The 27,037-nt window shown below is 42.8% G+C and overlaps 1 protein-coding gene across 15 annotated transcripts in view; it reads left to right on the top strand.

Moving 5' to 3' along the window:
* Positions 1 to 27,037, top strand: part of TEAD1 (TEA domain transcription factor 1) — a 142,851-nt gene that overhangs the window by 96,707 nt on the left and 19,107 nt on the right. For 4 of the 15 annotated variants that reach the window (XM_085224082.1, XM_085224087.1, XM_085224083.1 and 1 more), the window contains exons 3-11: positions 3,225 to 3,289; positions 6,089 to 6,151; positions 6,240 to 6,302; positions 13,313 to 13,324; positions 14,499 to 14,633; positions 14,816 to 14,862; positions 15,452 to 15,513; positions 17,344 to 17,468; positions 26,071 to 26,244. In XM_085224082.1, coding sequence (XP_085080208.1) covers positions 3,225 to 3,289; positions 6,089 to 6,151; positions 6,240 to 6,302; positions 13,313 to 13,324; positions 14,499 to 14,633; positions 14,816 to 14,862; positions 15,452 to 15,513; positions 17,344 to 17,468; positions 26,071 to 26,244 — 746 coding nt within the window. The remainder of the gene's footprint in view (positions 1 to 3,224; positions 3,290 to 6,088; positions 6,152 to 6,239; positions 6,303 to 13,312; positions 13,325 to 14,498; positions 14,634 to 14,815; positions 14,863 to 15,451; positions 15,514 to 17,343; positions 17,469 to 26,070; positions 26,245 to 27,037) is intronic. The other 11 variants (XM_085224077.1, XM_085224085.1, XM_085224080.1 and 8 more) reach the window with 7 other exon arrangements.

The following is a 27,037-nucleotide window of genomic DNA, read 5'->3' as shown; positions in this document are numbered from 1 at the left end:
TGCTCCTTTTGCCCACCAAAGGGTGCACCGAGGGTGGCACCCAGGAGCCTCACGGAGACCTTTGTGGGGGCTGATGCTAAGTCTCTTAAGGTTGCTTTTGGAATTAATGGTAGCGGGGGAGGTTTCCCCGGACAAGGACCCTCTGTTGGAGCAACAACTGCCTCTGGGGGGGGTGGGTGGGAGCCTCCCCTCTCAGCAGCTGCTCCTACTTATTTAAGAGGAGAAGAGCAGATATGTCAGTCCTCATTCACTGCCTGTGAGGTGTCTGGGATTGCTGTCCTCTCCTTCGTTTGGGATGATGCTCCTCAGAGCAGGCAAAGGGAGTCTGGGAGCCCAGGTGGGGCTGTTAGCCAGCAGAACCCTTTTTTTCTTCCGGCCACGACTGAGAAAGATGTTTTGTTGTGTAAAATGCATCTTCCCCTGTGTCAGTGCAGGGAGAAAAATGCATTTTGCAATTGCACTGGTGTTACAGGAGGGCATGACAGATAAAGAGTGACTTTAAAAGCAAAACACGTTCAGAAAAACCGTTATAAAATGCTTCATGTTGTCCTCTCCCAACCCTTTGAAGATCCCTAGAAAGGACTGCTGAACAGTGAAGATATTTTATCTGACTGGTCACCTTCCCACACCTCTCCTTCATACCTGAACCAAATCATTCAGAGCAGGAGACTGTCATAGTAGATGACAAGGAGAAGGAGCTGAACATTTACAGTTCATAAACCTGACCTCTCCTCTTCTACTAGGCAATTTCCTGTATATAAATGTGACAGGGAGAGATCGAGAGGGTGTGTATGAAAAGTATTTCCACAGCTGAGCCCTTCTTAGAGAAAAACAGATCTGTTTATTACCTGACATTTTTCACCCTAGTGTTTTTAATGGCCAGTTAAAGAAGTTTTTGAGCCTCTTTTCTTTCAAACTCTTCTCATTCCCAAGGAAAGGAAAGAGCGTTTTTTAGGGTTATTTGTCCTTCCTCTCCTTAAAATCCTCTTCTGACCTTGCTGGGTCAGGAGGTAAGGTCTTTTCTGTTAGAATCCATCACAGCTGGTTAAGAAGAGCAACAGTATTTGGTAGATAACACAAAGTCTGTAAGCTTTGACTTGGGGCACCTACGTTGTGTATGCCAAGGAAGTGCTTATGTTTGTGTTTATGGTATTTTGGGGGTTCAAAACAAATTCCACATCTTTTCAGATCATTCTGGTTAAGCAAAAGATATTTACTGAGCTTCATGAAGCTTTTGAATATCCCCTGCTCTGGCTGAACAAGGTGCATATTTCCATGTTGAAAATGTAGCTGTAAAGGAAAAATAAGGCTGTTGCCTCGATCACTTTGCATGGTTCCTTGTAGAGCTCCTTCTCCCTGTCATTCTGTTCCACCTTGTATTGACTCTTGAACTGGACTCCAGCTGGATCTCGCCTTAAGGGAAAGCACAATGTTGTCAGTCATCTCCCTGCTGGGCTGGAGCAGGGCTGGCCAGACCCCTCCTGATTCCAGCCAAAGAGCTTCATGGATGGACCTGGGGCCTAAGTGGGGACAGCACTTACTGATACTTTGAATAATGCAGTCTGGACTTTCAGAGCTGAGTGTTTTTTATAGAGCTGCTTTTTGTGTCAAGTGGCTGCCTGGGAATCTGAGCTTTCTTTTAAAAATAGTTTTTTAGCTCTCTTGACTGGGGAGAATACTGTGAAGCCATGAGAATATTTAACTCTTCCTGCCTCAGCTGCAGCTGAGGGCTGCACAGGGCTGCTGGAATGGACATAGTTGTCTGGAGTGATCTGTGCTGTGACCACAATTCCTCTGCGTCTCAGAGAGCTGCAGAAGGGCTGCTGCTGGGCTTACAGGCTGCTGCCCCTTTGGGCTTCCCAGCTGCAGGCAGTCGAGTGTGTCCTCCTGTTTTTCTATTCATTTTTGTGTGCTCAAGCAGTGCTTTTTAAAGGGACAGAACAGAAGTGAAAGTTATCTTCCCCAAATTTAGTGTTACCTGCCATCATCATAGGCCACTTTCTCTTCCTTCTTGTTGCCATGGCCTCAGGATCTTGATCTCTCCCTCGTTTTTTTTTTTTTCCCAGACTGTAAACTTCTCCATCGAAGAGCTTTTCTGAGTAATACTAATGAAAGGTAGAGCAGCTCCATTTCTCTCCTTTCTACACTCTCCAGCTGTGTACTCGTCCACTTTAAAACAACTTGGTGGGCGACAGGTTATTTTCTTAGCCTTTCCATTTTCAGCTCACTGCTAAATCAGTTTTCTCATTTTCTACACTTGGGCTTTTCCCCTGTGCTGAATGCAAATAGCTCCATAACTTAGGACTTGTTAAACAAGTACATTTAAGTTATTACAACTCATAAAGAAGTAACATAATATGCAATGAAAATAAACAGGACACCACATAGAACTTTGTTATCATCCATGTCAGCAATATTTAGGAAGGAAATTATTTGGAAAGCAAATATTAGTTCGTATTAAGTAGCGCAGTGTGTGACTGAAGAAGAGTCAAATAGCCATTTCAGACACTTGGAAATATAGAGTATTTCCAAGTGAAATAGAGCTCTAAATAACAAACCACCGTGTTGATCAGCCATGCTGCAGCAGGAACTTCTGCGCTGCAGGGTTACTGTTCTTGTGCATGGCATTAAGGATGTGATTTACAACGTGGTGAGACAGTGATTTCAGTCAGTGGGAGAGGCAGAGTGCTCCCCAACAGAATTAGAAGATTTTGCTCTCCTCCTTGAAGAATTAAGCTGGAGAAAATGCCAACACAAAACCATACTATTAGGCTGATCAGTGCTTTGGGTTGAGTGGTAAGTGGTCTTCACAAGACCCAGGTGGGCCTGTGTGGCAAACACCACCCGGTGTAGTTGGAAGATAAAAACAGGGAGAGGCCAGACCTTGTGTCAGCCCTTCGGACAAGTGTCTTTAGCCCAAGACCATCCTGGTCAGTGGCCATAGTGCTGCCTCTCTGCCTGCCTACAACTCCAGGTCTTCATTGGAAAAACACTATAGCCTCTGTGTGCTGTCGGTAGGGCATATACAGTGTTAAGGAGATGGAATAGAAGTACTGTTGAACAATACAAAATGTTGATGAATAGTTTGCAAAGTAAAAGCAGAGTAGGTACAAGAAAAGGTCAGTCTCACATGTATGCAGCTCATATGTTTCAGTGTCATATTTTGATGATGTTTATAGATGTGTTGCTGCTTGTCCCTTACCATTCATTTTTCTTTGTTTCAGGTAGGAATGAATTGATAGCCAGATACATCAAACTTAGAACAGGGAAGACACGGACCAGGAAGCAGGTAAAATAACCCAGTGGGGAAGTATGCGTTTCGGTGAATAACAAAACGTGGTGTTTTTGGCTGTGGTGGCTGTCTGTGCTTCAGCTCTGACAAGATCGTGTATCGACTTCACTGACTTCACAGTTAAATTCACACTTTTTAGAAAAATATTTTAAATTCCAGATTTTTTTAATGTGCATAATTTCAGTGAAAGTTGGAGACGCATTTTCTATTGGTCTACATGTATATGAGGTTATTATCCCCTGTATTTGGGGAAAAAAATCAAAAGTCAAAGCAGAAGCATATAGCATTGTTCCTTTCTCTATAAGGATAATTACGGAATGAAATGATCATTTTGAGATGGTGAATAACCAATGATAGTTTCTGAATGTCCAACCAATTCACCAATATAATAAAGGTTGTGATTATTGGATATGAGAAGTGAACGAATAAAAATTATCTAATGAGATTGATGCTAATCATGCTTTCAGCTTGTGGGCAGTACTTGCTACAGGATGAAATAATGATTAAAAAAAATTCCTCACAGAGCCTTCAGGCTCCTAGACTGTGACCATGGCAAGATTTCATTCATCAACGACTCAGAATATACCTTGAGCCAGTCTTAAGTCTTTTTTAGACGATTATTGCATAACTATTAACTTAATAGCATATGACTAAATCCTTTGATTTATAATATCCTTGGGGTTCAGCAGCCTTACAGAAGGCACATGATCTGTATGGTTTGTGTGGTGGTTCTTGAGCCCTTGCACTGTTTCAAAATGCTTTGCAAATTGCAGAGTCCATTTGTTTTCCCTAAGTTTGAGATTTCCCTCCACGTGCGTGGCAAAGGAGAAGGCAGCAGCTCATACACTTGCATGCTATGCGTGTTTTGTAAAGCAGAGAAAGGGGACGCTGAGTCAGAACACATAAAGATGGCCTGCTGCCAAATCTCTTGCTTAAAGCTTTTTGAAGTGGGTGATATTTTGCCTGGGTGGTGTTCTTTGTCAACTGGGGAGAAAGCATATGTATGAGAGATGAAAAAAGCTATGAGAAAGGAGAGAAACTGCAGTGCATGGAGAAAAGGAACAAACAGAAGATTGGCAAAGAAATCTGTGAACAAAAGGCAAAAGCCCAAGCTCTGCCCTGTGTTACGCTCATGCAGACTCCCCCCATTGGGAGCTACACTGAGGATCTTAAAATGGCATCAGGATTTGAAATGCAGACTGGGCTGGATTGGTGTCCAGCATGTGCTGGCAGAGCTGCGGTAAAACCAAGAGGGCTGTGATGGGTTGCACATGGCCTCTGTTCTTGTATGTCCCTCTATAATGTTTCATTAATCAGTTTTGGTAAGTGTCTAGAAGACTTTGTCATTAGTTCCGAATTTCAACTGAACAATTAAATGTTACAGTTGTGCTTCCTGTATAACCTTTAACACCACTAATATCCTGCTGAAAGCAAAACAAGTGAACACGTGTCAAAACTTGGTCTACATGTTTGACCACAAAATTGCTTAGTAAGCAAAAGTATAACGCTAAATTACTGCAGTCTAGTTCCCAAGCTGCTTCCTGAAGAACTCTCTGAAGGTGGCCTTCAGGGGCTGCACTCACTTATGCATTTTTATTTGCTTCTCTACTAAAAAATCAGGCTTGCTTTTTTGTTGTTATTGTTTTGTTTTGTTGTTGTTGTTGCTATTGTCATGGAATAATCTTACAGAGAGAGGAAACAAAACTTTGTTTCTCCTTTTCTTTTGCTTGTGCTCTTTCCCAGTCAGTAATTTTAACTAACTCAGGAAAACTATACACCTGATATGCCCTTGGTCAAATCAGACTGAGATTTTTCTTTAGCATTTTTTCCCATCACTGCAGTTTTTAAACCTTCACATAGAGATCTGAGGGGTGCTGAGCAGTACAAAGCAATGCTGGTCAGCATCACTAAACCCTCAGCATTGATGTCATGAATATCAACATGTGGCAGAATAAATAAGAATGTGAGTCAGGGCCCCAACCCTTCACTGCACAGGCAACAACAACTGGGCTATGAAATGGTCTGGTGCAGGGCAGGGATTGCACACATTTCTGACCAAAATGCAAATGTAAAAATGCAAAATGCAAAACAGACCAAACCTAGACATGACTCGAGCTGATGCCCAGTTACTTGTCTCTAGTTACATGATCATTTTGACATTGCAGAGAAAGGCAGAGTGATTTCTGGGACTGCATCATGCCAATATTTTACCATTTGTTCCAGAACTTGGAACATTGCAGTTGGGCCAAAACACAGCCTGAAAGCTCCTTGCTGGAGCTGTAGAACACAATACGAATGAATGGACACAACTTCCCAACATCATTATGTCTGCAGCCCAGGGGTCAGGGTGGGCATCTGCAGCCCTGGCTGAGAGGTGGAAGTCCTGTGGGCTGCCTGCTGCAGAGTGTGGGACCCACCTGTGGATGGGGTCTGTCCCAAAGCATGCGGGCTGCAACCAGCTGCAGGCTGTGTCCTCTCTCTTGTAGCTGAGTGCACAACTCAGTAGGCTGCACATCTTTTTTCCTTAACAAGTCACTGCAGTGATGACCAGTATTGTTAAGCCTCAGTGGTAAGAGCTGGGTATCTGTCTGGGAATGTGGTATCTTTAACATCAGAGCTTACTGAAGATGCAAATAACTCAATTCCCTCGGAAGTTTTTTTTTCTTTTTTTTAAAAAAGAGAAAAATAGATATTTTAAATTTGATTTGCTTTTTGTTTTTCTTTTGTTTGTTTGTTTTTTTTTCTTTTTTCTTTTTTCTTTTTTCTTTTTTGTTCCTATAAACCTGAACAATGTAGGTGTCTAGTCACATACAGGTCTTAGCAAGAAAGAAAGTTCGAGAAATTCAAGCCGCCATTAAGGTACGTTTGGCTTGCCCAGTTGTAGGGGGCTTTTCATCTCCATGGTTACAGGCTTTTCCTTTGTTTCCTCCCTTCCCCTACCCTGCAGGTGTCTAGTCACATTCAGGTTCTTGCCAGAAGGAAATCTCGTGATTTTCATTCCAAGCTGAAGGTATGCGCTTTTCTGCTTTTGGGCTTGTGGTTGCTATGCCTGTCCCTTCCTCCTCCCCGTGGTGATGGGCGAGCTCCTGGTGCTGCCGTGCCTGTAACCTCCTTTTCCTGCATGTGGTAGCTGTCTGCGTCTCTTTGTGTTTAATCTCTGGTTTCTGCACTAGCATCCACATTAAAAACATTGTCTTAACACTGTCCAAATGCAAAGTGAACTACTCTTTGTAACCGCTCAGCACCTAAACCTGATTTTTAACCCATCCATTCATTTTTTGTTTTATTTTTGAACAGCTGAGTGCTACGAGTGTATTTTCATACACAAGGTTTTTATACAGTTATGTAGATACTTTTTTTTTCTTTTTATTTTCTTTTTTTTTTTTCTTTTTTAGATAGGGTGATTGTTTTCTGTTCCCAAATATTTTTTGTCTCTGCTTTTGAAACGCTATCAAGAATACTTAAAATAGATTGTGCCAGAGAGCACAGCTTATCCAGATTGCTCTAGCTACAAGACGTTACTAGAGTGCAATCTAGTATCACCTGAAGCTACATACTATTTGCAAAATTCTATGAATTTTTTTTTTTTTTAAAGTAAAACGTTGGCATTTAATCTTTGGAGAGCCTCAGTCGGAGCCCTGTCCAAGGAAAACTAAGTATGTTTGCTTAATCTGATGTGATGAACTGTACGTGTCCCCATTGTTTCCCTACAGTATATTCTAAGGCTAAAAAGAAACTCTTGGAAATGTTTGATGGGGATTTCTTGGATGGCTTGTTTTTTCAAGATTTCTAGCAGAGATCCTGGGATGCATTTCGCTTTCACGTTACTTAAAAGTGGAAGAGGGAGTTTTGCAATGTTTTCCATGCTTTTTCTTTTTAATGAAAAGCAAAAGAACTTATAAATCTTTTCCTTCCATCCTTTTTCCTTTTTGTTGATTTTTATTTTTCGAATGAGAACAAATCACATTTTTGTTCTAGCTGAAAAACGAAATGTTTCAGCAAGTAATTTCACAAGGCTAAGTGGTGAGCGCTGCGGATACTTACCACAGTCCTGGAGCTGCAGCGTATAAATAACAGCCTGGCTGTGTAACAGGCCTTCTTGACAGAAGCACTGGGTTTTTCATCCGCAGTGGGCAGCATGCTGGCAAGCTTGTATGGCTGTTGGTGGCTGGCTTTTTAGCTGCACTGGCTGAGCAGTTGGGGTTTGTAAAGAACAACTAAGACAACCTAAACATACTGCTTTTTAACCGAGGGTGCAATAATACAGAGATATGTAGCATTTTAAGCTTAAATTGTCAATCCTTGATGCCTAAAATTACTTGTGTAAGGAGGTGGCCTTACTGTAAGAGGTGCTCAGCACCAGCAGCTCTCAGGATGTTTTGTAGGGCTGGTGAGCACCTAGGCTACAAATAGCAGGAAACTCACCTAGCTACTAAAATGCAGATTTAGGAGCCTAAGAAAAATACTGGATTTGCTCTTCTAAAATATTTCCTTTTCTCAATGCTAAAAATAATGTAAAAAATGAAGACAATTCTAAAGCTAAACATATCCTTAGTTGCTGCACCTGCTATCAGGTTTTTGTCAGCTTTCCGAAGGAGCAAGCAGCTAGATGCTGTCTAGTAATATTTGAGACCTCTGCCCTAGGTAGCATTTGCAGTAAATGGGGCCCCTAGGGGATTTTTCATTTTGAGGAGTCGCCTGAAGAAGGAAAGATCTGTCAGGGCAACAAGGTACTTCACGAGGCCTTCAGATCCCCCTGCTCATTCTCAGTGGGTTGCATCTCTTCCAGGGCTGAGCAGAGAACAGGGGAGCCACCATTTTGTTTCAAGAAATTCATCAATATGTGACAAGCCTCCCATGTCCATGTCACTGCTGCTCTGTGGAAGTCATTTGCTTCAGAACTTCCTACAGATGCTTCGTGAGGATTGAGAGTGTGCCAGTGACATAAGGTTGCCAGCCCTTGCGCTTAGAATACTCTCCAGGTATCACTAACGGCAGAATCTGCCCCAGTCCTTCCCCAGCAGGCTCTGCTGGTCAGCATCTGTTCTTCCTGCCCTGCTACCTCTGGGTAGCCATCCTGTCACAAGATTCAGCTCCCACAAGAGCCCTAGCACAGCCCAGGTGACTCTTCCAGGACCCTTCGCCTGAGGGGTGCCCAGAAACAACAGAGGAGCCAGGTTCTCTCCATCTCCCTTCTCTTTTTCTTTCTGCTCTAGGTTAGTGAATAAGGCACAACATCTGCACAGTACCTTACAAGAGAAATTGCAGCCTCCCCTGCAGCACTGCCTGTGTTTCTCTTACTATTCCTTTATTGAACCATTCATCTTCTCCAATGCCCTTTCTAACAAAGAGCATTTGCAGATGCAAAAAAAATGTATTCACCTTGCATTCATTTCACATCAGTGATGTACTTCTCAAGTGGTTTTCAGTGTGGATTGCTTTGGCGGCAGTTCAAACTGCCCCATCAGGAATGCCAGGAAGGTGATGGGCTCTCATCGTCCTAAAGCAGTGCTGCCAGCATTTCCTCATGATAAGACAGCCAGAAAGGATATAGCCAAGGGAATAAACCACTTCTGCCTCAGGTCACTCTCAGCTGTTTTAATGGTGAGCTATCTCTTCCCAGTTGTAAAGCCCTGTAAAACTCTAAAATGCTCAGTTGGTAGTATGTGCAGGAGAACAACTACTACTGAAAATAAGAGATGCACTTGATATCAGATTTCCCACATACAGCATGAGAGGAAAGTACTCCATGGATGAAATTTGGAGATTCTTCATGCCAGTCTGTTACTATAAGTTCAGTCAGCTCTGACTTGAGGCCCTTTATGTCTCCCATGTTTCTTTCTCCTACCACCAGGCCTTCCAGCTCTGTGCACCTCGCACTTGTGCGTAGGGAAGGTTATTGAAGAGAAGCTGGTGCTTCCATGTGTGCCAGTGCTGCATTAAGTGAAATAATCATGAGCAGGGAGTTGAGGATTGCAGGAGCATAGCACAGAGGCCCTCATTCCCCAGCTGATGTCATTTACGAGCAGGTTTTTTTTTTTTTTAGTATAATTTCTAGTTGATCTTTTGGATATGGCCAGTCTGTCCCATTGACCTCAGTTCCTGATCTTTTACACTGACAAACGGTGTAACTAGTAAGTCTTCTTATCCAAGTACCTTCTGGGTTTATTTTAGATCAGGAGATATTTATGTCTCGCATTGGTTTGAACCCTCCTTGTGGCAAGGAGAAAACATGTCAGATCTTCTTCTGGCTGTCTTCTGCGAAATCCATAGGGATGGAAAGATTTCAGAGCTGTCCGTATGACTTTGGATGTATCTGTCCATGGCACTGGGTAGAGTATTACTGAAGCTTGACGAAGACAAGAAATCTTGGCTTCTTGCTGTAATGTTCCCTTGGTCCAATGAAGTTCCTTTTCCCTGGGGACACGTGCCTGCAGGTGCTGCAGATGGATGGATCCTTAGCCTGCAAGGAGTTCTACCTGTAAGTGCTATTTCTGTGTTCGGGGCCACCAAATGAGAATGCCCTGCTGGCCCTTCTAGTGATGTTCCACATTTGAATTTCTTTTCCAACAGGAAAACAATCCTGTTTTAGGAATTTTATCTTAATTTTCTGATGTTATTAAAATCTTCCTGAGGTTAGAGAAATTTCATCTCGTGAAAGAGGAAAGAAAGGTTGGGATAAAGTGGTCCGTGGAGATAGATCTGAAAGGTGGCTCCTCTTCTTGACATTTCCTCTTGTGCAGCAGAATTTTTAATTTAAAATGTTTTTCCTTCTAAAATTCAGCAGTCTGTAGTGTCAGGTTGCAGCATTTCCCACCTTTGCGCTGGCAGGGAGCCTGAATCAATCAGGAGAAAAGGTGGATTGGAAGTTGGGCTCAAACAAAGAGTAAAGGTCTTCACAGCAGGACATACATCTATCTAAGACTTTCATTTCAGATATGTTTTTCATAGAGCAAAATTAATTAGACAGAGACAAAAAGAAACATTAAAATGCCTACAATTCACACATATATTACATGTTGTAAAATCCATTATTCTACATTCCACATCGAGGGATAAAAAGAAAATATTGTTGTCAATTATAAAATGCTAAAGATAGCTCTATACTTTTTAAATGAACAATGATAAAAGCCTTGAAAAATTCCCTTTGATGTGAATGGAGTCTTCAGCATTTTGAAATACAATAAGATGGATTAATTGCTACTCATTAGGCAGCAAGTTGGGACAGCTTTGAATGCGCATTCTCTTCTTGGCATTAGCTATTGCCTGGCTGAAATAGCCAGCTTTTGTATTTACTCCTGTCTTCTCTAATAATAAGCAAATTGGAGATCAGGGCTAGAAACACTGAAGTGCTCTCTATCTTTTGTCCAGAACAATTGTATATTTTCGCGATTTGTTTATCCTTTTTGAGCTATAGCTAATTATTGCAAAGGTTATTTGAATCAATACAAGATCTGAGCAGAATTAACATCTGCAAAATTGCTTATTAGGATAGTATTTTATGCTAGTGTTACTGTACTATCCATTTTGTTGCATATTGTTTCTTATGTCATATTTTTTTCCTTACAAAAGTTTTGTATTTTAAATATTCGTGCAGGTTTTAGGCTTTCTTGAATTAATACTGTGTTCTGTTGTGCTTAATTTTCTTCATGCTGTCTTAGTTTTTTTTTTGTTTGTTTGTTTGTTTGTTTGTTTTTCCTAAAGTCATAGACATAGACATAGACAACATGGTATGCAAAGCCCCATTTATCATTCTAGGATAACAGGTTTTTGGGTTTTTTTCTCTTGCTGTAGAACTGATTGATTGAATTGTTCTGCTGTTTATGTTGGATTAAAAGAAAGTTGAGCACAGATCCCTTTGTGCTTGTCACGTAGAACACTTGTTTCACGTGGGGCTTTTACGGATTTTAAGAATTATAATTGAATGATACTGGGGTGTTATTATCTAATTTAACTATGTCTTTTGCATTCCAAAACTAATGGGTGAAAAGTAAAATTCAAGGGCCTGATTCATTAAAAGTTGCATAGTCTCCTTTCATTAGGTTCTTAGAGCTTACCCTTTCCTAACACAAGGTGTTTGCAGCTGCAGCCCAGAGCAGTCAGCTAAAACAAGAAGCAGATCCTGTTCTCCATTATGGTGATGGTGTTTTAGGGATTTGGTGAAACTACTCCAGATTTTCATTGATTGCGCCCTAAATCCACCTCAATAACATCTCCAATTACCTACTTTTAATAAGACAGGAAGCAGTAGTGAAAGGGTGCAGCCTGTTACTACAGCGTCATTCCTAGGCTTCTGCAATCCCATCGGAGCCCATAAATTAAGTAGGGTCAAGCCAGGGCAGGGCCAGATGGGACCTATCCAAGGAATACCTTAAGCTCTGGTGGGATTTAGTGATTCGGTGGGAGATACTGTCTCCCTGCAGCTCCTGATGAACCTCACCACAGTACTCTGCAGCACTCTGGGACAGACTTTCATTTTATGTACATCAGTGCAAACCTCCTTGACCAGAAGGATTTATTCCAGCTTTACACAGTGGCACACGTGAGTAAAACCAAGCCCTTCTGTCTTGGACAAGATAGGAAATCCAAGTCTTAACTCTTTGTGGTCATTAAAAATCCCACAACGTTACTGTTTAGAGTAGGGGTGTTAACCCATTTGTCCTGGCCAAATTCCAACTGGGGTAATTACTGTAATCTGTCTGTTTAAATTACTCTTGCAGTTTTAATTGGACATATTACTTCTCTTGCCGCCTAAACTGTGATGTAATACCATTGTGTGTTATTAATCAGTTATCAAGTTTCATCCCAGAAGCAGCACATTGCAGTGATAGGTGGAAAGAGTCATTCCCTGCTGGTTGCAGGCACTCTCTGCTGCAGTACAAAAAAAGCCTAGTCTATTTGTTTTTTAAAGTCGTAGGCAAACTGATATTTCAGTTCAAATAAGCAGCTTCAAAATGTGGCTTTTCTATTTCTTTTTGAAGCCTGTGTAATACATGTGCAGCCCACCACCTGGAGCTGGAAGTGCTTTGTGCTAGTAGAATTCAAGATCTCTTAGCATTTGCTTTTGATTCTGAATTTGATTTCTCCCATATTTTGATGTAAGTTACGTTTGCTTTTAGTTAAAATGGTCTACTGACCATCATGGGTTCCTAAACCTCCAAAAGGTGAAACTTCCCATTGATGGATGTTGGCTGAGTGTCTTGATGCTCAGCAGGGCTGGCAGATGTGTCGCCATGGGGAAGTTTTGTGGAGTCCATGAAACTCCCCAAGATGAGTCCTCCTGCAAGGGATGTGTGCTGAGCTAGTACACCTCTCCATTTTGCTTTTTCTCCATCCTTCTAACATGTAATCAGAGGACTGAAAAGTGGCCACCACCAAATGCAGCAATTACTACAAGAAAGGCATGAAAGAACCTGTAGTAAGAGGTCTCGTGCCAGAGCACCCCTCACACCTTCCTGCACTGTCAGGGGCAGTCAGGGTTGGGCTCAGGTGAGATGGCTGTGGTTAGAAGGGAAAGCTGCAAGTTGGTGAGGTGGCCAAGTTTAGGTAGCACACAACAACAGAACAGAAGCTGCCCTGCAGATATCACATGAGCTGTGGCATGGAGATCCTGAGGGTTAGACAGGTCAGAAGGCAGCATGCTGGCCTGCCACAGGTGTGAGGGTGCTGGCTACAGCCCCTCCCCTGCCCCTCTGCTGCCAAGGGCTCTTTTCCTCTCCCAGCTCAGGGAGATGAGTGCAGCAGATGGAGATGAGTGCAGCATATCCCTTGCACCTCTCCTCTGTTGCACGTGGGGACCTGCTGTAAATTACCCCCAGAGCGTTGCTGGGTTTTTAGTTTGTTATTTTTATTTCCTTTTAATGAATCAGTCCCTTGGTTAAAGTAACATGTTTGTTTAAACCTGGTATTTAATGTTGAGCAAAATGCTCTTCCTTTGTCTCTTAGTATTTTGTTCATATTTTGCTGAAAATCTGCTATTCTACACAAGCATTTTAATAAACTGTTTGTTGTTGTATCCAGGTAACAAGTATGGTAAGTATTCTAACTAAACCAAGTATTATGTACCTTAGCTGTGCTTGGCAGAATTTTTGGCTAGCTTTTCCTGTACTCTCAGCCTGTGCTGTTTCTGAAGGAGCTATTCAAAGGAAGGACTGCTCACCTATCATACGGCTCCATATGAGCTTTAGAGGGAGCATATGTGCAAAGCTGTATACTGTATATAAGAGCATGCGTCTCTTGTCAGCATGCGTGCTACTTTGCTTGTAAAGTAAAACCTGAAAGCCAACAACATCCTTGCCTAATATTGCTTGTGTTCTTTCATCCTAAGTCACGTACCTAAATGTTAGCACATATTAATACAGTATCTCCAGACAGGGAACCCCACCATTCCAGATAGCAGCAGTCTGTTGGTTACCTTTATTACCTGACCTAAAATACCCTGCTGCATTAAGAGATGTTCCTTTTCTGTTCTGTGATCATACCTGATGGGTAGCATCTAGGACTCCAAATTTAACACAAGTAATCAGTAACTCTTTTCCTAAACTTGTTCCTGTTTGCTTGAAAACAGCAGAAATGTTATGGCTGTCTGTTTTCTTTGGGATCACTGTCGGCTAGTGATGCACTATAACTGGGAGTTTAAATTGTATTTTGGTATTAATTGGATTTTGGTGGTCCAGTTTTTAAAATACTTGTTGTAAGACAGACTCTGAGCTGGCTCCTAAACATGTAAACACAAATAAAATCTGTCGTCATTTACAGTCGGTCGCAGTTCTGTGTTCTCATTTTGCAGTATAATGCTAAAGGCAAATTTCTCTTAGATCTAAATGATAGAGCTCAGATCTCAGCGATCCCTCTCTGGCAAGCAGAGCCTTAGCAGCAGACTGACTTACTCCGTCCTGACTTAAAACCAGCAGAATCTACCCAGATAAATAGGTGGGCAGCAGTTTGCTCTCCCCAAGCTTCTTGCGTGTTGGCAGAGCAGACTGTGAGAATCCAGGTCTACCATGCATGTCTGAGAAGAGGTTTTGCCTTCAGGTAGTCTGAGTGTTAGCCTTCGTGCTGTTTTTTTTTTTTCCTGCATGGTTTGCTATTTTTGCATTTTCTGTGTGGCTTTTTAAGTTTTGAGTTATGTGCTTGTAGCTGCAATTATTTAACATCATTTGTTGTGCCAAATGTTTTAAGACTCCATGTAATTGTCATATTAAAGGATCAGACAGCAAAGGACAAAGCACTCCAGCACATGGCAGCCATGTCATCAGCTCAGATAGTCTCAGCTACTGCTATTCACAACAAGCTGGGCCTGCCAGGAATTCCCCGTCCTACATTTCCTGGGGCACCTGGGGTAAGTTGTTAGCTGAGTCCCGAAAATCCCTGTATTCTCTAATGCTGTTCAGTAGAAATCTAAGGCTGAGTGAATGGATTAATGCTTTCACTTGTCTTTGCAAAAGGAATCATGCTTGTTCAGAAGTATCCCAAATCTTTCAACAGGGAAAACAAATGTGGGTCTGTTTTTTCTTCTTTCAGTTTTGGCCTGGCATGATTCAAACGGGGCAGCCTGGATCCTCGCAAGAGTAAGTCTGAAAATTTGAGTATGTTTCTATCTGCAGTGTGGGGTGCTTTGCTGCCACAGGATATCAGTCCTGCAATAATTTGCACATTTTTCAAAAAGAAGGAAAAGTGGTTATAGGGTAGAGACTTGCAGTGATGTCATCTTGTATTTGAAAAGTTGCAAGAGATCGCATCCCTCATCAGCCATGGGGAATGCAATCCCTTATCTCTGCAGTGGCTCTGGAGCAACATCTCCCAGCCTTATTTTTCATCTTCTCCCTGCCTCATTTTCTTGAGGTCCATGGGAATCTTTGTGCCCCCAGTACTTTGATGTCCTCTGGATTTATTGGGATGCCTGTGCAAAGCATCTGCATCTGCTGGGATGGTTGCAGCAGGCAGGACAGGAGCATGGACAAGCTCCTCACTTTAGCACCTTGGGTGTACGTAGTTCTCGTGCTTCTCTCTCTTGCTGTTGCCTCTTTATGGTTGTTACATATGCTATGTAGGGGTCAAATACATTTGTGAGTAAAGATCATTAACTGCGTGTATGACTCTAATGGAATTTACTGTTGATGGCATGGTGTATGATTTTTTTGTAACTATTTATTCCAGTGTAAAGCCATTCGTTCAGCAGGCCTATCCTATACAGCCATCAGTCACAGCTCCCATTTCAGGTAACTTTTGTTTCTTGTCTCCATTAAAAAGAGTTGGATTGTGTCCTGACACGGACAGAGCTACTACTCCATTTCTATAGACCCCAGCAACCAAACCAAACACCAGTTCCTAACAAATACCAGTGTCCTGATACTTGTTACGAGGGAGAATCGGCGAGTTTGGGAGTTTTGTGTTTGATTTTACATTTTAGATAGCAAGTTTCACATATGTGAGGAGTTGCTGTGATACATGATTTCTAGCCAGTGCAATGCAATGCAAAACGCATTGTAAAAAATGAATAGTAGGATGCATGTTTGTATTTTAGTAGCTATAATATTAAGCCTCCATTTATTTTTAATTAAGGCTAAAAACTGTTCAGAAACCATTTGTGTTTAGCCTTAGGTATAAGTCTATGTGTCTGTTATTGGTAACTCTTCTCCCCCTGAAGCTTCAGCTCTACCTGATACCCCTTTGTTAGGTGCTTAATGCTTACTCTGACACTCTGACTTCATTGCTTATATTGGTGATGCCCTTTCCATGGCTTCCTCCATTCTCCTTTTCCCAAGTTGGTTTCACACCTAACACCAGGAAAGATAATTATTTCTTTACAGGTGACAACTAACTTTACACTTCCCCTGCCAGATTACACCACGCTTCTGACTCTCAGCTGCAGTTTTTTGACTCCCTCATACTCTGTTGTTTCTAACTTCCTGCTATACAATACTTGTCACTGTCAGATACTTTGAATCTTCTTTTATCTTTTGTTCTCTTTCAGAATGGGATTATTAATATTTCTAAATCAGTCAGAATTCATGCATTTGCTTCATTAGAGTTCCTGTTCACATCTAACCAGTCGTTGTAATTCCCTGTTTCACACAAGCCTCAAACCCTCTTTGTGTAAATTTGAGGATTGGATCCAGCTCCCAAATTCACTAAGACATATGGACACAAACTTTCTGTAACCTCTCTCTGGTTCCTTAACCCTGTACAGGTTTATCCTGGTTTTCTAACCTTACTTGTGCGGATCAGCTTCTGCCCTCCATTTGCAGCCTTTCTCTTCTTCCTTTACTGTTTTGTTTCCTTCTCATCTAATTTTCCACAGTGAGGAGCAGGAGATAGCATTTATTCATTCTCTTGAGGTGAATTAGAGATGGTGGCTAACATCCCTTCTCTCTCTAGAGCATGTCATTCCGTCTTTATTATCAATTTAAAACTTTCTTTTTAGAGTATGATTCAGCTCTCTACAGTAATTATTTATTATTATCTGTAATATAATGATGCCTAAAAGCTCCAAAAGAAGGCAAGGACCCAATGTGCAAATACACTGTAAGAAACAGTCCCTGCCTTGGAAAGTGTATACACTAAATAGGAGAGAGGAATTGAGAGTGACAGAAGAAATAGGCAGAAAGAGAGGTGGTTTACTTGTAACGTGTGGCACATTAGGAGCCAGAAATGGAGGCCAGTTCTCCTAACAACTTGAGGCAGTAATACCTCCTTGGAGCCCTGCTGCTTGTTTCCAGGCAAGAGTCAGCTGTAAGTCTGTTTGAGGTCTGTGTGAAATCTCTGTAAATCTCTAAAATCCAGTATATAATTTAAGCAAAAATTCGACAGAGAGTTACAACCTCAAGCAAACAGTGGAGCCAACCTTTTATTCGTACCATTTTTAACTTGTTGGGTTGGGACCTCTTTTTCTACTGTTTCTCTGTGTTGTCCTTATTTTCATTCATTATTTGTTAAAATTAATATAAATGACCAAGGAGCTACCTGGGTGATTCCTGGTTATATTTAATTCAGAAAATATAAACTGAGGAATGATCAACTTCTTGATGAAAATGGTTCCTTTGCTTTAGGATTTGAGCCTACGTCAGCTCCAGCTCCGTCAGTCCCTGCGTGGCAGGGCCGATCGATTGGTACGACCAAGCTCAGGCTGGTGGAGTTTTCAGCTTTCCTTGAACAGCAGAGGGATCCTGAATCAGTAAGTGTTGCCCTCACGTCCACTTAGCTTTGGCTTTCCTCAGTTCCTTCCCACTCGGAGCGTGCTTTCTAGGGCTAAACCTGGGGGAATAGACTCCTGGTATTGCTGTGTTCACTACTGCTCAATGTAATATTCCTTTCGTGGTGGTGCCACATAATCCTTTCTTGCCCTCTTTCTCTGTTTGCTCAAGAGAGAGGCCTGTCTGAGAGCAGGCATAGTTCACTGTGCCTTGCTGTTAACCTACTTTAGCAGCTGTACCAAATTGCATCATGTTTTTGGCAGCAGTTCAGTGCCTAACTACAAGTTACAATTTAATCTATTTCCTGGCAGAAACAAAATCAAGGACTTGTATAGAAATTATGCATGGCCCTTTACAAAACTGATGTTAGCGTCATCCTCTGGGTGTTTTTGGGATAGTTCCTTTGAGTTCAAGCCTTCCTAGCATACAGCATTTGTCTGCATTGCTTCTTTTTTTCTTTTTTTGAGATTACATTTCTAAATGCGTGGCCATTGGGTCTTGCTTGATTTCGTGCCTTAGGATCCAGTCTGAGGTTTTGTTTTTTTTTTTCATTTGGGCTTCTTTTTTTTGTTTTGTTTTTTGAGAAAGGTTTTGGTTTATAAGTCTTTATACTGCACCTGCAAGGGTAGTTTATGGGGTTGGCTGTAGTATTTTATTTACGCCAGTTAACCATGAACCTTGATATTAATCATTATATATTTACCACAGGCATTTGTGAGTAGCCTAGCATGGTTTCTACTGTGTCACAAAAAAAATCAAAAGAGCTTCTTTCAGCTCGAGCCTGAGAATTTTTATTGAGATAATTTCTGAAAAGCAAATACTGTCATGAATGGGTGATATAGTCAGATCATTCTTGTTCAGATGCCTGGTAAAATACAGTAGCTTGGAGCGGAGAGAAGTTATCGCTTGCTCTTTGTAATTAAGTACTGGAAACCATAGCTTTTATGGGCTCTGTCCAGGGTGTTATCCAGGGAGTGTTTACCCTGCATAATGGAGACTGGAGACATAGCCCAGAAACCTTACAACAAAGGAATGCTCCTGGCAGAGAAACACCCCAACGGAAATATGCCATATCTCAGCTATTCATACACTAAATATGTGGCAGTGTGGAGGGCTGCTGAGCGTTCCGTTTGGCCAAGCTCAGTTAATGCTGAGGAAGGCGGTGTCTGCCAGCAGGTACTGTTGGCTCGGTTCTTGCTGGATGGGTTGCTGCTGCACAGCTTCACTGAGACTGGTTGCACTGCCACCTGGAGCAACCAGGGCCCAGCACATGCTGTCAGGCAGTCCAGGCCCTGTGGGCTGCACAGGGCAGGCTGCAGCCGCAATCACCCTGAATCTCAGTATGCCCCGGGCTGAGCCACAGCTGGAACAACTCTGCCCAAGTGCTGTACTCAGCCAGGCAGGGTTTGTATTTTTGATGCAGGGAAGGCAGCACCCAGGTTTCCCTTTGGGCAGCCCAACCAAACACCTGTGGCTGGGTGCTGAACAGTGTGCCCTACTGATTCCTGATCCCTGCTGCACCCAGGCTGCTCTGAATGGGGATACTGCGCATGTGCCTGGAGGTGTTGGCAGCCAAGCAGCGTGCGGCATGACTGCACTGCATGTGAGTGAATGGCAACTTGGCGCACCCTGAGTTACATTTCTGCCAGAGCCTGCGGCAGTGCTTCTGGGCTGCAGGAGGTTCTGCACTTAGGGTGCACTGGGGCTCTCAGTTTTCCTATAGGTGTAGGCTGTGGGAAGGCAGTGCATAAGGGGTGGGGGCCTGAAACACAGTTAGTCAACATAGCCTCATAGCTGCTATGAAGCCTTTTTTAGAGTAATCTCATGTTATTTGGAATTCCAGAGGTGCAGAGAGGCCCACTGGTGCTTGTCCCAGCTTGCATGCATAACTACTGCAGAGCACATTTGGTAAATGCAGGAGGGGTAGGAGAGAAGCAGAAGCATGGAAGTATCCAGACTTGTTTTTAAAGACTCAGAATCACATGCTATAACATTGCAAAAATACGACACAAAGACAATTCTATTGTCTTTCATGGATAAATTCCAGTGTGGATCATTTTCTATCTCTGCTCTGCATGTGCTGCAAGGTGCGGTGGGCATGCAGCAGATGCTGCCTGGCTGCTATCCTTGGCTGCTGGTCACCCTGTGCTGCACTCTGCCATCATCGTATAGCTCCAGTTAAGTATTCTTTTGATCAAATAAATTTCTAACGTTTTGTTGGGAAAAAAAAAAAGGAAAAAAAAAGGAAAAAAAATGACAGTTCCTCCTTCCTTCATCTGAAAACCTGGTCAGAATGCTTGGTAGTGGTGAGGACAAAAATAGACCTATTCCTCCTTAAAATGTGACCTTGGGCCAGGGCTTGGTGACCCTGGGAGGCCTCTTGCATCCTGTGTTTCTGTATAGCAGTTACAGATTCAGATGTTTGCCCATGCTGACTCCCAACGACTTCAATGGGGCTGTGCATGGACATAAAAGGTCCACCCACTGAGAATTCATCGCAGGAGTGGGGCATTAAGCATTTCTGGGGTTCTTCCAATGTCAATTGGTGCTTGGAAGTACAAAAGCCCCTTGATGTCTGGCAGTTACGTTAATTCCAGTGGGCATTCTCATGGGTCAGAAATGTGCTCCAGAGAGCCCTGTCACTTGTTGGGGGCTGCTGACTTCCTTCCTTTGCCTAGCCAAAAAATTGCTCCATTACAAAAGAATAAAATATAGGGAGAAAACAATAAACATCCCTTGCTGTAATTCTGCATGGCAGAGGATCATTTGGAAGGGTGTAAGATGGTACAGTTGCAAAATCTTGGAATACTGACTCTGTGGCTAAGGATGGGTAAAATTACTCCTCCTCTAACATGAAAATCAATTCAGTTTATAAATGTCAAGCTGTATTTCCCTTTTGTGGCATTTTATGCTCAATCACAATTCTTAAATAGTGCTTAGCAGCTGCCCTGGTACATCCAAGCACTCGTTCCTTGTTGCCAGCCCTATGTAAGTATTCTCTCCAGGGTTGACAAATTCATGCAACCTTGCTTTCAGGGCAGGTTTTATTTAAGGGAAACATTCTATTTTTACTGTAGTGGTTCTGTGAAATTTCAAGACAAATGCCTACACCGAATATGCCCACGTGCCCCAAAAATACAAACTGTGTATACAAACAAAGGGCTGGTATACAGATAGAGAGAGCATTCAGAGACTCCAACACTGAAAGGGAAATAATTCCAATTTCTCCTAAGTTCATTCATACCTACTTCCAAACCAGGAAAATACCGTACCACCTCCTAGAATAAAGTCCTTCTTCTCTCTGCCTCTTCAAGCATTCTCACTGCTGCATGCATTTCAGGCAGCTGTCTTAGGCCTGGAAGGAACACGGCTGCTGGGCCTTTTCAGCATTAACACACCCGTCCAAACCATCAGATGGTGGTAGGTCCAAATTTCTTCAAAACGTATTATGAAAAGTGATGAAGAAATAAAGTATTCTTTATGTTTTCATTCAGGTTTTATTGTTGTTGTAAAGGGGCTTTGTGAGCCCGGAGAGAAATGTTCCTGAGAAACAGAAAGTGAAAGCAGTTGCAAAAGGGCCATAAAAAACAGCCCACCATCATTAGCCAGATGCAGTAAAATTCACCAAAGTTAATCAAACCACCTAAGTGATGAAAAATCAATGAGGTCCTTTCAAAAGAAACTCTCTATCTTTGAACTATATCTGTCGTTAAAGGCATTGTTTGTCCTTTCTTTATTTCCCATAAAGTGTATGGAAAGCGGCTCGGCATTTTGGCCATAAGGAAGTCTCTGATTAGCATTGTTGTGAAAGGAAGAGGAAGCAAAGCCACGCTTGGACGCATACTGTGGAGTGGCAGATTCAGAATTTTGGGTTTGAATCTAAAATCCGTCCAAGTTTAAAAATGGAAGAGATGGAAGGGTCATTCCTTATGTGGTGCTGAGCAGCACGTGTTCATCTCCATAAAATGTTTGTTCTCGGGTGTCATGTCATTATGTACTCATGTGCTCCTTTTTTTCCTCCTTCATTCGGTATAGATGCAGCGGCCCTTCTTTGATAAGCCGCTATTCAGCAGTTTGTTTTATTCTGTTGTTGAAATGCATGGGCCCCATGCCCTGCTTGCTGAGCAGAATCTAAACTCTCCTCCAGAGAGAATTAATAATTTCTCCCATCTGTATTTCACAAATGTATCAGTGCAGTCATCTCTGAGATGAGGGGCACTCTTGCTGACATCTGACAAACCAAGAACTTCAGGTGCAAAACACTGAATGGGCCTCTGATTTTGAGGGTCCACTTTGTTTTGTTATGAGCCTGATTTTTCAAATACTTAGCATTATTGAGAGCTTCCTATATTCAGGCATAATTTTCCCATCTGAGCTCTCAGCACTTGTGGAATTGGGACCGTGGGGTCTCGGATCAGGCAGGCTAGAATGGAAGGCTGCATTGCAGTGCTGCAGGAAAGCAGATGAGTTGAGTACCTTGCCTCGCCAGCAAGTCCTGGCTGCACACTGGGACTCCTGTGGCAGTGCATGGGAAGTGCTGGGCAGCAGTACTGTGTCAGGCTGGAGGCTGTGCTGCCTCCCCAGCAGGGTTCTGCCCTGCTCAGCTCTTGCCTCCCTATTTCTGCAACTAGAAAGCTGTCTAAGAACTTCTCTTAGGGCACATTCCTGATTGAATCCTGAACAGAGACAGGCAGGAGGCTGATGGGTGAAGGTCCTAAAAAAATGAGGGAGACTGTGTATTGTGTAATAACACATAACCACAGGATGGTGGTGAAAGTGTTAAAATCCCTAACAACAGGACTTGATGAAGTCTCTGATTATAGAATGAGAGCATTATAAATACAAGTCCCAGACTGCTTCAGTGGAAGACAGCAGCAGTGGCAACAAAATATCCGCTTACCAGTGTTTTGTTAGAAATAAGAACTGTTGGCAGAGCGAGTGACTTTCTTACATCAGCAGGAAATTAAAGAGCATCAGATGTACAAGATAGAGCGTGGCAGCAGCACTGTGCAGGGCAGGCTGCAGGTGACAGCAATGCATTGACTGCTTTCTAATCAGTCTGCACTGTCTGGCCCCCTCCTTCAGTAGTGCAGTGCTATGCAGGCCACAGGCTCTGAGGCAGGGCAGACCAGGACCGATGCGCGGGGTCCAGCACTTGTGAAGCACTGGTGCCTCTTGTTTCAGCCCCAGTGAGCGAGCTGCTGCCCTTAGGCTGTGTCCTGCTGCCCACAGAACTTCTGTTTCACAGACAGGGATGGCTATTGCCTTGGTGTGTAAGAGCAGAACTAGGGAGGAGATGTTACAGATTACACGCACTGGCAGATAGAACAGGTGGAGGTGATTCGTCTTTGTTCTCCAGCTAAATGCACACATCCTCTGCCATTGGCAATTTGTCTCAGTTCTTTTAAATTCCTAAGTGGATTATAATTTTTCTCGTGGTATTATTTGACAACAGTCATATTTCATGGCTTTACTGCATTCTTTGGATACTTGGAATTTTTTAAGGAAGGGAGCTCAGTAAGAGGCGGCCATCTTCAGGGCATGTTGTGTAATGCAGATGCTGCAAAGTAACTGCAAACATTCTTTGTGCATTTTTATGGAGTTTTTATCCTTGGAAAACACAGGATCTGACCTATGGTAATTGACAGCAGCTGAAGTACACTGCTGGATGCAGACCCTTCCAGTGCTGTGGCACGAGCAAATTCCTCCATACATAATGTGCCTCAGTGACTGGAATACACAGTCTTAGGCAACAGTGGATTCTGATGATAGTGAGGATGTTTCTAAGCTTTTCAGACTTAATGGGCTTGAAAATGTAGGCATGCAGCTTAGCCTCTTTGCTTCTATTTACACGTAAATTCCCACCCTGAAGTATGTATGAAAACTACAGGGATCATTTCAGTACCCATTTGCCCTGCTCCTAATACAATATTGTTCATTAGTTTGTAGAAATGTGCCACATTTAATTAGGTTAGTAATGAGAGTACTTAGTATAGGAATTGCAGAAACAGAAGGAGAAAATAATCACACATTGCAATGTCAAAATAAACATTTCTGTCCTAGGAATATTGTCAGGTGATGTCATACCATCTGTCCCACTGTACCCGCTCAGAAATGTTGCTGCAGCAGCATCTGGTACTTTGGCAAGCTCAGCAGACAACTGTGGTAGCTTTACAGCTGCCTTCAGCTCTGCTTTTGTATTTAAACAGCATAAAGACTTCTTGAACCGCTCCATGTTCCTGTACAGGATTTCTTTTACTGAAGTTTAGATACTGAGCAAGTTTTACTATGCCAGCCCTTATTCTGAACGAGAGAGAACAGAGGTGCACATCACCAGGGAGTGCCCTTCTTGGCAGATTAAGAGTTTTGCAGGGAAGGGGGAATGTTTTGGCTTTGTTTCTCACGGAGGGCTGAAGTACTCACCTCCCTCAGGGAAGTGCTTGCCCTGTTCCTTGGTCAAGCTGGGCATCCATCAGCAGCCATGTTAGGTGACTTATCCCACACCATTTTGCTGCATTTTGCTCCTGCTAGCCTGGAAGAGCAACAGGAGCGTGCTTCTGGAGCCCTCCGTGGCTTCCTGCCAGCTCCTGGGGCATGGGGCACCATGGCCTTTTGCTTTGGTGTCCTATGCAAAGCTTTTGATCAAAGTAGGGAGCAAAAAACCATCCAGTCTGACATTCAGTCACAGTGCTGCCAGTGTAATGTGTGTCAAAAAATAGAAATTGGAAATGTGGTTCCTTCTCATATTAGTTTGCTTTTTTTTTGTTCTATTTTTTTCCAAGCTCAAGTGTTTCCTAAGTTCACTTTGTCTACTACTGAGTGAAGTAAAATGCTACCTCTGACTGCAGACACCACTGTGATAACCTCTCATGTTTACCAACCAGATCAATGATTTCCTGGGTCCTTGTGTAAATGATCATCTCGTGAGCCAGACCAGGGCATGCTCCCTCCTGCACACACACACTCAGCTTCCATCCATGTGTTTATTTCTCTGCCATATGTGTTTTTATGGTAGAAACAGCTTATTCAGACCAGCTCTGTCCCTCTGGGATACACTGGGCAAGTTCTCTGTGCGCAAGGGAAACTGGGATGGCATTATTTTGAGAGAAACCTATAAGGAAAATCTATGCAAGTGGTGCTCATTTGTCTGATACATTGAGCTCAAGACTTGCATACAGACACCTTTGCGTGCTGTTACACTTTCCATTTTTTCTTTTACAAAATGGACCACCTGACTCTTTAAAAAGTATAGACTTTACATCATCTTTGGCCACAAACAGGAGTGAGTGTTCCCTGATTCTAAATTCAGATTACACTGTGCTAGAAGGTTGTCAAATACATTACAATTTCCTAAGTACAGAAATGTTGCTGGTCCATTTCCTTGTCCCCAGAGCCTTAGACATCTGCTAGGGAAAGCCCCTCTCACACTGAAGGAAGGCTGTGAGAGGATGTCCAGTTAATTGAGATTTGTCATTTCAATTTGTTCATTCAGCAGATATGTTGTAAACAAAATAGCTTAAATGGATCTGCTTTGGGGTTTTAAATATTTTATTTGTGCTTACCAGTTGGGAATTGCCCCTTATATACAGCATCTGTTGGATGTGACAGTTTTCTAGTGTGTTCATTGACAGCATATCAGTTTTCCTTTAATTGAGTTAGAAAAATCTTTTATGACCCTCATAGTTAAAAAACACGCTTAATCACTGCTCTGCAGCTCACTGCTCTGCTTGCATGATGTTGAAAGCACCCAGAAGACCACATTGGTCTGAGTGAGAGCTGTCTTGGGCACCCCTGGCCTGAGGAGTTCCCCCAGCCAGGGCAGGGGCTGTGGAGGTGGGCAGTGAAATGCAGCGAGGTGAGGTTAAGAAATGGGGAAGTGGAAGCAGAACGCATTTTGGCATAGAGAGTGGTCAGTGGCACTCACTCACTAGAGCGCCCTAGGTGAAGGTTGGCTCCTTTAGTACTTAGGTCAAAACATTGGAGGGCATATGGCGAGGTCTGCTCGCAAAGTAGCAGCAATACTGAGTGGCTGGCCTTCTCATGACTGTCATCCTAAGGTTTAAAGAAACTCCTTTCTGTCTTTCTTAAGTGCTGTTAGCATATGCTATAGGTCGAGGCTTGCTATTGTTTTGTTTTTTTTAAATAGACAAATAAGAAGTGTGTAGGTGCAGGCTTTTGGGATACCAGCAGAAATCTGGGCTTGGAGGATGTGGGACACGAAAAAGCATGGCTCAAAGCAGCAGAAAGAAGCTTTCCTCCAGCACATATTCATCTGCAGTCGGCTCTTTAGCGCCTTGCTGCCATTCTTCAGTGTAAATTACTCCCTTGAAGATGGCCATTTTTGGTGGTGTGCAGAAAGTCCATGGGGTTTTGAAGTTGACCCTTGCTCACTAGGGGCTACATTACAATCACTGAAGTTTTTCATGGAAATCGTACTGCAGAAAATCATAGTCCCAGGAGTAACATGCGAGTCATTGAATCCATCAAAGCACGCTTCCCGCTGCAGGAACACATGCAGACCTGTGTCTTAATAAACCTCTGTTCTTTTTGTTCAGCACTGATTTTCCTGTTTCTTTCTTGCAGTACAATAAACACCTCTTCGTACACATTGGACACGCAAACCATTCTTACAGCGACCCGTTGCTTGAATCGGTGGACATTCGTCAGATTTATGACAAATTTCCTGAAAAGAAGGGTGGTCTAAAGGAGCTGTTTGGGAAGGGGCCCCAAAATGCTTTCTTCCTCGTAAAATTCTGGGTGAGTAAGACATGACATTGAGAGTCTTTCTTGGCAATGTGGCCTGTGTTTAGTGCTTAGCTTTGGGGTGCTTGTGGAAATGTCTTCTCTTGTCTAAAAGCATAGATAAGCTGTGTATCCTTCTGGTAGGGTGCTGTCCCAGAGCCACGCTTGCTGGCAGCTCCACAAGTCTGTGTCGAAGATGACATGCAGGGGCAGATACATGCCTCAGCTGTGCTTGACACAGCTGCTGAGCAGGAGCAAGCAGGTAATGGAGCACTTGTTTGTAAATGGGGAACTGCCATCTAGTGGTCTGAGAACACCAGGGAAGCAGCAAATAGAGACTGCTTTTACTGTTTCTGATGTAGAACTCTTGTCAAATGCACATAATACAAGGATCAGCCCGCACTTAGCAAGTAGGACCAAGAAGGACTTGGATCAAGAGTGCTTTGGGCTGATTATGAGCTTGTGAGAGTTTCAGGGGTTTTTTTAGAAGGTTTTTTGATTGCTGTACGTCTTTGTACGTCTGCTTTTCCCTTGCTTGCTTGTTAGTGAGCTGTGGGACGCTGCTCCAACAATCTGCTCATTGCAATCAGGAGTGAAAGCAGAATTTGAATGGCAAGCTGAGATGTTGGAAAATATCTACTTTTAGTAAATGTCACTAATTTACCAGGTCTAATTTGTTGCATTTGCAAAACCCCATGGTGATAATGCTAAAGATTCATCTGAAAGGATCACCAAATCTCAAGAGTAGAGACCTTATTTATGCTTACACTTCTTTTTTGCACCAATTTGTTGTTTGTGATAGGCTCCT

This window comes from Meleagris gallopavo, chromosome 5 (genome assembly GCF_905368555.1).
Source record: "Meleagris gallopavo chromosome 5, MGAL_WU_HG_1.1, whole genome shotgun sequence".
Taxonomy (NCBI): domain Eukaryota; kingdom Metazoa; phylum Chordata; class Aves; order Galliformes; family Phasianidae; genus Meleagris; species Meleagris gallopavo.
This window is presented reverse-complemented; position numbering and strand designations above follow the sequence as displayed.